General features: G+C 36.2%; 1 protein-coding gene and 1 long non-coding RNA gene across 9 annotated transcripts in view; one reads left to right on the plus strand and one right to left on the minus strand.

The window, feature by feature from the left end:
- Positions 1-14,241, minus strand: part of ARHGEF10 (Rho guanine nucleotide exchange factor 10) — a 121,108-nt gene that overhangs the window by 32,042 nt on the left and 74,825 nt on the right. For all 8 annotated transcript variants that reach the window (XM_066994812.1, XM_066994813.1, XM_048051736.2 and 5 more), the window contains 7 exons: positions 11,671-11,786; positions 9,836-9,963; positions 9,209-9,309; positions 8,044-8,165; positions 4,494-4,580; positions 2,989-3,212; positions 2,423-2,580 (listed from right to left, as the gene is read on the minus strand). In XM_066994812.1, coding sequence (XP_066850913.1) covers positions 2,423-2,580; positions 2,989-3,212; positions 4,494-4,580; positions 8,044-8,165; positions 9,209-9,309; positions 9,836-9,963; positions 11,671-11,786 — 936 coding nt within the window. The remainder of the gene's footprint in view (positions 1-2,422; positions 2,581-2,988; positions 3,213-4,493; positions 4,581-8,043; positions 8,166-9,208; positions 9,310-9,835; positions 9,964-11,670; positions 11,787-14,241) is intronic.
- Positions 6,472-6,976, plus strand: LOC136790515 (uncharacterized). The gene is made up of 3 exons (XR_010830578.1): positions 6,472-6,595; positions 6,683-6,750; positions 6,843-6,976. It is a non-coding gene; the product is annotated as an uncharacterized lncRNA (long non-coding RNA).

Here is a 14,241-nt window from a genome sequence, read left to right on the forward strand (position 1 = left end):
AACTGGACAAAGTTCTCTTGAGAAGAAAGTCGGAATAGAGTACTTGCTATTTCTACAAGAAGCTGGATGCTTTTAGGTATTAAGCCATCTGAAAACAACAGGAGCAATTAGACTTCTTTGGGTAATGAATACCAAATGACAGAAGTCACGGTTCTCTGACTACATATGTGCAGGCATTGAGCTTCAGTGACTGAACTGATCCACAAAACACTATCTATAACGGAAGAAACAAGGATTATAATTCTAATAGAAACAGGCAGATGGATTTTTCACCCTGGAAGATTACTTACTCCCTTTTACTCATGAAGTACCACAATAGGCTGTACAACTATCTTACCTGTGCATCCCCAAGCATTTGTCTTTATCTGAACACAGGCTTCAAATCAGGATGTCTTATAATGCAGTTGGTTATATTTCACTTTCACTTTTAATTTTTGCCTTAGTCTCCTTTATGCTACCAGACCAAAAAAAAAAAGCTGGTTCCTATATGGTTGGAAGGTAACCGCCTCTGTAGAAGAGAAGGCGACACTGACAAATTACACAAAGCTCTTATTAGGCTGCATTCTCTGTCCCTTCTATTTCACTGCTCAGATTCCTTTGTTTGGTAAAATAGGTCAGTGCTCATAAAAACACCCCTTCAGGGCTGAAGGATCACATGACAGCAGCAGTGAGCTATAAGGAATCCGAATGCTAATGCGGGGGCAGCTGATTTGCACTACTTTCATGAGGCACGGAGAACTGAAATAACAAACATAGACCAAACTGCAAAGGAAGGCACTACAGGATGAATCGGGAAAAAAATTTTAAAAACAAATGCACATTTTGCATCTGAGCTTCAGCTATCCCGAAACAGAATGTGACAAGCTCCTTGAACACTCAGCTGCATAAAACCAGTGTCTTAGACGATGGGGTCACTATGATCCTGGTCAATCCTCCAGCTCATAATTCTGTCTGATTAACAGCTCTGCCCCATTTTTATCTTGCTCTGTAGATATGCAACCCATGCACCCTTTCTTACTTATACTGCTAAAGATGCCACTCTTGTTTTTCAATGGTCTTTTTCAGAAGAAGTTAAGCGACAGCAATTGCAGCACACCCATCCCTTTCAGAGAAGATGGCAGTTGCACTTTCTACCCCACACAGGCACATACAGAAACTGACACATCAAAAAACGATGTTGCGAGACTAGGATCAAGAATCCTCTGCCTCCGAAACAAGGAGAAATTTGCTATTCAGTGGGGAAAAAAAACCTAAAGGCTCTGAAACATAACGTCTGGCTTCAGATAAGAGAAGACAGCTCAAGAAGGAATGAGGAAACCCACTGAGTTGAAGATGGCAGTTGGTGAAAGAAAATCTCTTTCCCAACACTTCTTTGAGATTCTTTCTTGCTGGAAAAGGTATTTCCCAAACTCTTCGTATTATCTAACACTGGACAAGACAGGTGGCATATTACTTGTTCCACAGATTTAAGATAGTGAAGTTGGCTCTCCAGCTAGAGGCTGGCAGGATTCAGTAGTTGAGGTGTAGTGCCACACAAACGCAGCTGTACTGTTCACAGCACCTGTCTTATTAGAGAAGCACAGCAACAACACTTATGCACCTCAAGTTAACAAGGTGTATTAGGTAGTAGTGCCAGCTCTGCACTTCGCAAGGTTAGGTGTGTCTGTGCTAATATCTCACTTAGAGCTATTTAAAAACTCAGGTGTCGCTGCTCTCCACTGCTTTTGAGCTGAACTAACTGTACGTGTATGCGGTACTGCAGGAAAGTTCATGAGAAATCCTCAAAGTGCACAGACTTGCACTGAAGCTCTGTCAGCTCTGAAGAAGCCAGTTCTAGTTCAGAAGTGGTACCTGGGATTCTCCTTTACTCAGATTATTTTGGACAAATATTTAGCTAGACAGAGCACAAATGGCCATAATGGCGATGAAAAATGAGTCCTACTGGGAAATACATGAAATGCACAAACAGGAAACACTTCATCTGAAAAATAAAAACTGACTCATCGTTTCAAATGAGATATACAGAAATCTCTACCATTAGGAAATTGTCTTTCAGGAACACAGATATTGAGAAGTAGAGTGGAATTAGAACAGTGCTATGTAAAATACAGCAAAAAGTGTTATCAAATATAGTGAGTCATGACACTCAATACCTATGGTTTTAAGCTGTAGCACTGATCAGTTTTCATATGTATTTTATAGTACCAAATAAAAAGAACAGTATCAAATCATGTAGTATTCTTCAAAATAAGAAATGAAAGTGTGAAATATTTTTTCATAAGTATTTTTCCCCTATAACTGCAGTAACCTTACTTCAGCAGTTCTACAGAGAGAAACAATATAGTAGTGGAAAACTGCTTGTGCCAAAATATACTGACATGCAAGTTCCTCAGGATGTTATCAAATCATATCACTACGTTACCTTCTGCTTTTGTGTAGATTGCAATGTTTCCATTTACCAAGCCAGCAAACAAGTATTGCGACATATATGTTAAACTCATAACAGTTGATTTTTCAGGAGTGAAGAAGTGTTGAAGTCGAATTTTCTTTGAACCTTGGCAACTTTTGTAAACAGAAATGCTACAAAGAGAAACAAGAAAAAAATAAAACTGCAAAATTGTATTTTATTTAGTTCTTAATATGATAGGCACCAAAGAGTATATAACAAAATGCTAGGGGAAAAATTTACAATACCTAAAAATTAGGTTACAACATTACAAAAATATTTATATTGTTCAGACATGATGTACAATGAATTAAGCCTCTTTCATCAAATATAGGTATTATTTTCATTTTATATAGTACAAAGTATATTTCAAAATCATGTGGAGTGTATTTTGTCTTGATTTAGGTGGAAATGATAAGTTGAGGTCATTGGGTATTCATGAATACATTTTTAAAAAGAAAACGTTCTAGAAAGTATCTCACACCTTTTTGCTACAGAGTAGTAAAGCTAATCATATATAGTATACTAAAAATGAGAATCACCTTCCTTCTTCCATGCCAAGGCAAATAGTAGGCACACTAGAAGCTTTTGCAGGAACATTTTCAGAATCTAGAGACGTATTGCGTTCTTTTAGTTTCTCTTCCTCTGGTATGTAGACCATGCAAAGAATCCGTGATTCCACATTGAAGCACTCAATAACCTTAGGGCCGGAGCTCTGAAATGAGACTATTGCAATCTGGCCCATCTGATTAGTACAACTGCCAATCTGAATCAGGGGAGAAAAAAATAAAATAAAAGACAAACTCTGATAACTGTCTCCAGCAAGACCATCATTAACAAGAAGGAATACTGGAAAGTTAAACAGTGCATCTCTAGTTGAACAAGAAAATAATTCAGCACAAACATAATATGTTTTTAAAGATCACATAAGAACACGGAATTCCCTCATATACTTACAAAAACACTTATTTCTTTGAAGACAAATATTATGATCTGGGATGTTTAACTCATATGCATATGTACATACTGAAAGTAATGCAATTACAGAAAGTACCTGTGCAATATATTATTTTAATAACCAGTGTTCTTAGTTATCTCAAATACACTTGACATCAATAATATAGCTGGGGCTTGTCCTTTGTACAGTAACAGGTCTACAAATAAATGCTCTACCGCAACAGAAAGGGGGATTACTAATATCATCCCTTTTGTAAACTTGCTGATACAGGCTCTTAAACTTCTAAATATCAATATATCCACAAATTGGTATATTTTAGGGATCTGGGAAGCGTGGAAAAATAAATTATCTGCCTGGGCAGCAATACACATTTACATAGTATGTTTAATTTATAACATACTTTTTATGTTTATATGAAATGAAAAAAACATGGCAAACGGGAAGAAAGAACATTATGCACTAGTAGAAAGGCTTTATTGGCAGGTATTTGTGATGACTGTTTACAAAGACAAAAAGAAAATACACAAGTCATCCTGAAAATGACTGCCAACAAAAACTTTTAACTCTGAAAGGTTCCAGAATATTGCCCCTTAAAATTTTAGTATTGTAGTAAGAAGAAAATCTACTGAAATCATTAAAAAAAAAGTTTTGGCTATGTCACTTTGTCTGCTGGAATATCAGCATATTTGGGGTTGCAATAATAAGTCAGAATAAAACTATTTCCTATGTACAAACTTAAACAGATTATTTATGGCTAAAACATTTTTAAAATATGGAAACAGACAAAAGGACAGTGTGAGCTCATATGGGTTTAAGTAGCCCTCATTAGAAATTAGCACATAACTCATGTCTAACTGTGCTCAGCGCTTTGGAATTCATTCTGTGCCACACTAACAAATCACATACACATAAATGAAACCCTGCAGAGTACAATGAGATCATGTGGACAAAATTACTATTTATCCTTTTCAGAATTCCATCATAACATGATGGTAACAATAACAATAATTTCAGATCCATATGCTACTAAGAGTCACAAAAAACAATTCAAGAAAGAGGAGACAAACCCCTTTGTAAGGCTAAGCTTACCCAAAGAAAACCATGTTCCATAGAACAGGAATCTGACTCAGTTTCTCCAGAGAGGTACGGTTCAGGATTATAAGCAGCACATTCAATCTTCAAACAAAGAAAAAAGAACAGTTAACACATTAAAAAAAGATATGCTTGATTCTAGTTAATTTAGTCTGTAATTAACTAAAGCATTTAAGGATATCACAATGACAGAAGAGAAGGCAAGAAGTCAGTCTAGCTCAACCAGCTTCCAGTGGGCAGGGTCAACTGCATGTGCATCAATCCTAGCACATTCTTTATCTACTTTTACAGATATTAAAGATTAAGACTACAAATTATATACCTGATGTGCTCAAATGCCTCATGACTTTTGTTTTTTTTCAAACACCCAACCCAAAAACACCCTTTATGTAATTGCTAGCCTTTACTTCCCATGTTAGCCACTACATATTTCCTTCACCTCAGCAGTGTTCTATTATAAATAAGGCTGCTATATGTTATGAACCTCCTGAGTTTCTTCTTTATGCTAAATGAACATTTCCGCTTAAATCATTCAACTATTTATACAAATCTTGTTTTTATTTTATAATTAGTTTATAAAATTCTTGATTATGATTCCTGTTTTAGAACTGGCATCTCCCCATCAGCTCTGAATATTTGAAAGTGCAAAACTTTCTAGAACTGAACACACTGTTCTAGATGAACCATTAGTAACACTACATAATGAGTACCTTTTACGAACTCTGTGTGAACCCATTGGTTATTTGCTCTTTGTAACAATATTACATTCTTAACCAATTTTTGCATTGTTGGTTTATTAAAAATTACTTTTACAGACTTTCTACTCAACCACTTCCTCAATATCAACTTGTGAAGCTGCTTATTTCTACCTGAGCATACCTAACACGTGCCTGTCCTAGTAACTATCATCCTCATTATTTCTGTTTTTTCAGATTATTTCTCCAGGTGTTCTACTTATTTTGAATGATAATGCTATGCTCCAAAATACTCTCACTCACTCCCAACTGCATGTCATCATATCACTGTCAGTGAAGTAATAACCACACTCATGATTTTATCATTCAGGCCATTTAAAAAGAAAATGAAAAAAACCTGAAAGCTACACCAGACTCAAGATCTATGCAAGTCTGTCCCACCTCAGAAAATCATTCAAGCACCAATACATAGCCTCTGAAAAAGGCATTTTTATGAGCAGTCATGGATTTCTATTTTCCCTGATTTCCCTAATATCCATGGAAGAGCTGCACAAAGTTTATGTAAACACTTTAAAATATATTCAAGCAATTCATAATAGCATACAGAGTAAAAGGTTCCTGATGAGGTGTGATATTATGTTTCTAGACAAGATCCTCTACAATTCACGCTAACGTTATTGTCTCAGACACCAATGACACTATGATTATATTGCTCATGGTTCTGCACACTATTTGGTTAGTATTAACTTATACACTTCAACAGAACCTTGCATCATCATCTCAGTACAATGAATAATTTAGAAAAAAAAATAAGGAAACAAGAGTGGGCATAAGTTAGAGTTCTAAATTCCCACTTTATTTAATTTTCAAAGGTGTTTCACAATTTCACACTTCTCCATGAAGTCAGCAGGCATCACCAAGTGACTAGCAGTAGTAAAAATAATGGTATGTATTCACCAAAGCAATATACTACACGGATAAGACAGAAAGATCAGAAAAAGAAGCAAAGAAGTATCTATGCCAGTCTTAAGCATGTCTCATTTAAAAAACACTGAAACTATCTACTCACAATGGTGATTTGATTTTCCGTAACTGTGACAGCTAATTACATCACTAAAGAAATAAGAATTCTGCTGCTTGGGTATTTCTTGGGCTGTTTGTTACCTCTCTATGTCACTTCGTGTCTTACTCAAAACCGATGATGTTTTTCAGTCAAATCCTGGTAGTTTAGCTCTCCATCTTGACTGAAGCCCTTTAGAGAATGATGGTGTGGGGTGTAAATTTGCTCTGATGGAAGTTGCAGACTCCCTGTACTACAGCCTGGGCATGCTAAGAGCAGGGTCAGCCAAGCAAAGGGCTCTTCCTACCTCACCTGTAGGCCTACATCCAAACTGCAGCTGAAGCGTAAGTAATACTTACATGATTTCATCCAGTAACATCAAGGCCTTAAGAGCATCAATATTAACAGCTGGGCTTGTATGTTCTCTTTAGGAGCTGTAAAACTGGTAGAGCTGACCTGAAGCTCAGGCAAACTCTGCCATGCGCTGTCTTCTGCTGAGGTGACCATAGCAAAGACCATTACACAGCTGTATGGGCAACTAACCTTTCCCTCCTTCCAAAACAAATAGATCCTCTTGTAACTTGATTACAGGGATTGAACCTGGGCCTTCAAGATAGTTGGCATGGACCTACAGAACTTGCAAATGCCTAGCAGTAAGGAAACGTAAGTATTTTACATTTCCTTAAAAAAAAAAATCAATTCTTTTGGTTATTTACCTATGGTGACATTAGAAAGTATTCAATACAGATAAATCTTAGGTTTTAGTGAGATATGAATGACTGCAGCTGTACAGGAGACTGGAGACTTTCAGCAGACTGGTTGCTGTAAAGTGCAGCTCTGCTCTGATATAACAGGATAATAGGCATGACTCCATTTAGAATTGCTATACATTTCAAATGCGTGTCCAGGTAGCAATTTGCCCCTTAACATCCAGCCCTGCATACTCATGCTCGAAGTGAAGCTGTCAGATAAACTTCTTTCCTGTTTAGACTGTCCAAGCAACAAGAATCTACAGACTTATTCAGGCTTCAAGCAGTACTCATGTTATAACGTTAACACTGTCATTCTGGCCACACATACATTATTTTATCTCCATTGGTGTCTTTGTACAAGCCTAACTAACTGATACTCAATAGAAATCCTGCTGATGCACAGGAAAAAAGAGTATCCAGCACCCTTTCATCTACTAGCTTTGACATGTTGTATTTATTTTCATCATTAAAGTCAGTGGTCAATATGACTTCAAGCAGATTACTTTAGAAAATGTGCCATCAAGACAATTTCTGCATCACCTTTCAGAACAGGACTACTTTTTATATAAGACCCCATAACACATAATTTTAAAAAATATTTTAAAATTTATACTCTGTGCATTAATTCAGATTAGAAATTTGAGCAGGAGTCAGCATAGTTACACCAGTACAGGACAGCTAACATGGAGACCAGTTTGCTGCCCTGATTGCAAGCTGAGGTTTACTTTGGAGCTTCAAATAAACATTTGGAAACCTCAAGATAAGTTCAAAACTCCTACCAATTTTGCTTTCATTGAGTGATGAGCTGAAAATAAATTTCGTATCATATAAAACTAAATACTATGTTCTCTGAAGTCTCGAATACTGCAGGTATTGTTCATTCCTGTGACCCTCTTGGACCTTATATTGCTATTGGTCTTACATCCAAGAATAACTTTGTAAATTAAGGGAACTAATATATATATTTACAATATAGTATTCCTTAGAAGAAATATCACTGAAGAAAGGCAATTGTAATTTTGCATATCAGTTCTGTTCACCTTAAATTCCTGTTGCTTAGCCATCATCACTGGCATGTGTCTAACAAGGAGAGGATGTTTCTCCTTTTTGATTTGATTCCCATCATCTTCTACACAGAACCAACCTAGCAGGTTATCCTCCGCTGTAATGGAAAGAAAAAACAACAAAAATACACAATACTTTTACTGAATAATCGCTTACACCTCTCTACAGAACTAAAAAATAATTCTCCTAGAATTGGTTAATAATGACCAGACTCTTCTCATGACATATATACTTTTATTGGTATAAAGTTACATTACTACCATCTAATATTCAACATAATTACAAGGATCCACATTCTGCAATTATGGAGGTGTCCACTTTCCCTTCCTGTTTTGATTATTTTGTCTGCCCTCAGTGAAACATCATGGAAGTACCATATTTTGAGGAAATGCTGGCAAAAGTTGCTTTCTATTTTGCATATCCTTGATGTTTCTCAACTTAGACATTCAACATCCCAGGTAACTTTTGAAACTTAAGCGCCCTGTGGAAACACAGGAAACTATTAACCACACAGGACAGCACATTCTTTATTGCTCCCACTTAGATCACACCTGTTAGTGATAATTTCTTTAGTGAAGAGTAAAAGTTATACTAAAAACTGACCCTGGCCTCAAAATAAAAACTTGCTTCATGTATCCAACTAGAGAAATGTTTTATTAAAATTGCATAAATGTTATTTCACGCTCAGAATGCTAAACATTAACCCAACAGCTTTACTGCCATTTCCTAGCTAAAATCATTTTTGAGCTAAAACACAGGAATTTGAACTGAAAGGCATATGGTTGAAAAGTTTGTAAGATCTGAAAAAATAAATTTACAATGAAGTAAATTTCTCAACTGTCTGTCTTGTAGTATGTTTTGTTTTGATGTAGATATACCAATTAGAAATGTTTATCATAGATTTCATTAAAATACTGTAGAAATTATATTCTTTGACAATGACATCCAGATCCTAATGTGTCCTAATGGATCCCTGATGCCTAGATCATCATTAATCTGTAATGATACAAAATCTCTACTATCTACTTTATTAAAATTTTAACATCTGCAGATAGAATTTTGCCCCAAAAAATCTAAGAAAAAAATTGCACCGTACATTGAGAACTATCTTGTCAGGAAATGTAAGTAACTAAGAATTACCAAGGGCTAGTTTAGCCATTTGTAAATTGTTGATCCATGATTGTTTGATGGCAGGGGTAAATGTATTGAATACAGCTGTAAAGAAAGTAGGCCGCCCAGACCTGCAAGACAAATAAATAAATAAATGAATAATAAAAAATTAAAAACTAACAAAAAAACACACAAAAACAGGCCATTCTAAATGCACTATGAGATACAGTCAAGGCTAGAAATGTTGAGCAAAAAGAAATTCCATTATTTTCTAATACTTAGACAAAGACACAGCTCTGATAGAAACAGAGACTATGCAGGCCATGATATGCCATATGCCCCTGTTCCCACCCTTCACATGAAATGGTATGAAAAGAACAATCCTCCTTGGTGAATCGAAATAACACGGTCTATTCCCTGTTAACTGTCATTGCCGTAACTCCTAAGTTCATCCTGCATCAAGAGCATAAGGTTGAGGAATAAGAGAAAAAGTACAGTGCTGTCCTGCAACATGCAAATTGCCAACACTGTGGCATGACAGCAGAAGTGAGAGGCTAACCATACAGAGAGAGGAACAGGAAGACCTAAAGACTCCCAAATCCTCCCTGGTACATCTCTGCCCACTTAGAAAGTTTTGCAAATAAGGTTACTACTGACTTGTCCTGTTTTCCTGGAAGCTGCAGCTGAATTCTACAGCGATCCGCCGCTCTGATTTCATCTTCTTTTTTCAAGATCAGTTTTTGTAAACCTGAGGTCCAGTCATGGGCTACTGATTGGTTTAAGTTCTGAAAGAATAAAAAAAATGGTAAGGTTCAACAGCCACTTACTGACCTATTTCCAATAAGCTAACTAAGGTAATCTCCACATATCAGCAAACAATTCCTGGCACCTGGGTCTCATTTTAATCATGGATAATTTAGCCAGATTTGTAAACACATTTCAAAAATATCTGTAAAAATATCTGTAAAAGGGTTAACATATTTTACCTGATGATTTACTCTCACACTGTTCAGAGTTTGATGATACATAAATTATGTTCCCAAGCATTTGTCAGATTAAGAAATGTGAATTTACATCTATTGCACGCACAACGCTTTTACTTCATTTCAATGAATAGTTACAAAGAACCCACAAATTTTCAAATGTTTCTAAAGAAACTTCTGTTCTCAAGAAAACCTCTATAAATCATACTTCCAATATTTGTTTTTTTTTTTTTTTTCCTCAAATCTTTGAAGCAAAAGTATTTTTACACAGCCATCATGAAAGCTCTCTGTGTAGTTGCAATCTGCTTGGGTAGGATGCTGAAACAACCACCCTCTGCAACCTCAGTGTTCAGTCACAGAGGGCAAGCAGATCTGAGTGACACTGAAAGCATCAATAGTAACGAGCTATTTATACACAAGAGCACATGAAATGCCAATAGTCAGAATTTTACGAAAATTCAAGTATCTTTTAAAAATAAAGAAGCTGACCTCATCTAAACTGTCCTAATTATTTTACGTGTGTCAACCTGGAAACATTGATCCCATTTTTAGTTTTTAAAAGGTAGTTGGGTCTGACTGGCAGCATAGGTGGAGAGGTTTTGTATATTTTAGCACGTGAAATTCCTATAGTATCTGTGATATACATACTTCCAATAATGCAGCTGAAATTCACCTCCAAATCCTGGTGAAATTTTGTCCAAATGTACTGCTTCCAAAAACGTCCTTCACAGTACACATTTTCACAAAGTTTTGTGTTTTATTTAATGCCCTCGATTCTGAAGGTAAGATAGCCCAAGAAACTCAATTTTCATATACATACTCACATACATTTATTTACAGCCTACAGTGGCAGGTAGGAGTTTTAAAATGTGTTTAAGCATACATAAAACATATAAAACAGAAGGCAAAGAAGAAAGCAATTTTTATTTATTAAGTCTTAAGAATGTGGAGAATGGAGAACACATTCTGAAATTCAGTGTTAACATGCTGTATCTGCTTGCCAGAATAAAAGCTAAATGAAAGGGATGTGAACAAAAATCAAAGCAAATTGCTTTCAAAATTCCTCTGAAAATCCATTAATATTTTTGTGATTTGCACTCAGTTTTAAAAACACAATTCCACCCTGAAAGCTAGGATTATAAGCTTGTATGAGCATCAAGAGCTTCCTCCAAAAAACCACCCTCCTACTACACTGTCTAACTGTAAGAATCCAATTTATTAAGATCAAAACCTAATTCTGTTTCCATATAAGCTTATCAGCTACTGAGGAAATGCAGACAACTGTAGTATCCACCTACACTTAAAAACAATAAAGTAAATCAATATTAGAAAGACAGTTGTAATCTACTTATAACGCTAAACATTCAAAAGCAAATGAATTACTGGAGCTAAACATGATTTCTTTACAGAGAGAATTACATAAGGTCTTGCACAGACCCTAGGGAAAAACAATTATGCTACTTTACAACAGGAACTTATTTGGAAAATAAAGCCAGCTTTGTTTGTTACCTGATAGTTTCCTTTAAGGCTGCTTATTAATTGACTAATTTGACCAACTACATTCAAGTCATGCAAAAGGTTCTGCAGATCATGGTATAGTTGCCCTGGTCCCATATACAGCTTGTCTAAAATGAATAAGAACAGAAGGTTATATATAATAAAAAGAGGTAATTTGCAGTTAAAGGATAAAAGCACGGCAGAGATAATACTATTAACATATATCATTATTTCTTAACACTAAGAAAATTAGGCTTATCTAAATAGGCTTTGCTCTCCCTAGATCGTAAAAACAACTAATGCATCAATGTGCAGGTAGGTTCTTCGTTGTTTTAGTTATCATAGCCATTTCATTTTGTTGCTCCAGGTGCTTCCAGTATTCTTAATGACAGACAATTGTAAAATGCGTCATTGGAAATTACAGGTAGTAGTATATGTTATTGTATGCTAGCTTCGCATATACACAGGTGTTACCACAGCCATTTCCTTTCAGTTCAGCTGATTGTTCATTAGTTGTCTTTTTCAGTTTGCTCATCTATTAGGAAGAAGAGCATCATCTGTAGCTTTAAAGCATGCATGAGAATTGTGACAAATATCAAAGCTTCACTGGCTCCCAAACCTCTAGGTAATACTGAATTTTTGCTTAGCACCGACCACTAAATTTGCTGTTACACATTAGTTTGAACATCCCTCACGAACATTGCTTTTCATCATGTGATGAAGCAAAAAAAAAATATTTGTAGCCTTCACTATGATGGTTTAAAACTCAAAGCTTGTTTTATCTTGAGAGCAAGAGAATGCAGGATCATATGCCCACATCCCAACTCTAGCATGAACCTGCAATTTCACTGAACCACTTGAAACGTTTCTGCAATCGTGCTAAAGTGAGAAAGGAGCTGATGTGAAAACAGCACCAAGTCTTAGCAGCAGCAATATTTTGCTCTAGCCATCAAAAAGTATGCACGTTCACAGAGTAACACTGCCTCAGAAAAATATTCTGACTAGTGGAATAAACTGCCTATTTCTATGCACAATGTTTTCAAAGCCCTGCTAGCACCTTGACTCCCAGATGTGCTAGAAGGATGGCTACACAGCTCTTGCAGAAACAACGCTCTCCCTCTCCCCCAAAACCCCATACCCTGACTCATACAGAGGCAGCATGTTTCCCGTTAGCTGAATGACAGGAATCAGGCTGGATTATTTTTCCCAGGAACCCCCTGCAGATTATTTAGCTCATGCAGTGTGTTATCTGAACTATGGCTCCTTTACCAAGCCACAATTTTGGAAGCTAGTCTATGGGCAGCAAACTACCCTGAGCAGAAGGATTTCAACCCTGCGCTGGCAAGAACACGATTTAAATATAATTCTGGCTACGTATGCCCAGTCTATAGACAGCTTCTGCCTAAAAGTAGTGCCAAACACTCATTGCACAAGGATTACATGGATATTATTCCTAGGACTGCAGACCACGAAGATGCTCTTGGAGGGTAAAATTACAAGGCCTAAGGAAAACGTTACAGGTTACTTTACCTATGAATTCTCCCCTGCAGGAAAGCGCAACATAAACTGAAGATGTTATGCGTGCCCAGAAAATTGCAAGTTATTCCCTTGCCTTCAGATGTTCTGGCAAATTGAACAAATGAAAGGATTTTGGAGTATTGCCCTTGAGCACTAAGCAGGGGAATGACTGCACTTACTACTAGTTACCCAACCAGAGAATAGATGCAACTTTCATCCACCCTCCTTTGCTGTTCTGAATGTTAATTAAAAGTACAATATAGTCTTTCTTATCCTCACAAACAAATCAGCCTGTAAGAAAATATTATTACATTCATTGTATGCAACGAAAAGAAATAATTCCAAAGTAGACCTCAGAGGAAGAGTTTTTAAGATTACCTTCAGCTGAGAAATGATTTGTTTAAAACAAAAACTTAATACTTTTCTGGAATAGCAGACTGTATACTTTCATTAAGCTGTATTTTCACTTTCTGCAATCCAAATACTTGAGAAAACCAATATCTGAAAATTGTAAACTCTTTTCTCCTTATATCCCTCTTCTGCTAGCTTAAAACCTTTTACTAACTAATGTCTACAGTAATTATAAATTATTAAGCACCAGAATCGCTAGTTCCTAGACACATCAAATTGTTGATTTCAGTGGGGCTACTTGTAAAGAAAAGGACTGTTCAGTGTTAGAAGTCTGGTAAAATCTGGCTGGAAGCCATGGTAACATGTTTGTCATTGTAAAGAACACAAATGAAACCATTCTAGCCCCAAATTTCTGTAACAAAAAGTTAGCTTCTGCAAAACAAAATTTAGAGTGATTGTAAGTAATTGGCAGTTAGCTGAGCTTCTGGCAGCAGTCCATTCGCTTACCTGTCATTTATAAATCCCACAGTCAAACAAACCAAACTGCTGCACTGAAAAACCTACCACAGATATTTCCAAAATTTATATTTGTGGGTCTGATCCAAGAGAGAATTTAAAACTGCCACGCTGTGAAAAGCCGAAAGTTTGTGAGAATTCACTTGTATAGGATGGATATTTTCACTCGAGGGAATTTCAGCTATGCTATTACTAAAG

Source organism: Anser cygnoides, chromosome 3 (assembly GCF_040182565.1).
Source record: "Anser cygnoides isolate HZ-2024a breed goose chromosome 3, Taihu_goose_T2T_genome, whole genome shotgun sequence".
Classification (NCBI taxonomy): domain Eukaryota; kingdom Metazoa; phylum Chordata; class Aves; order Anseriformes; family Anatidae; genus Anser; species Anser cygnoides.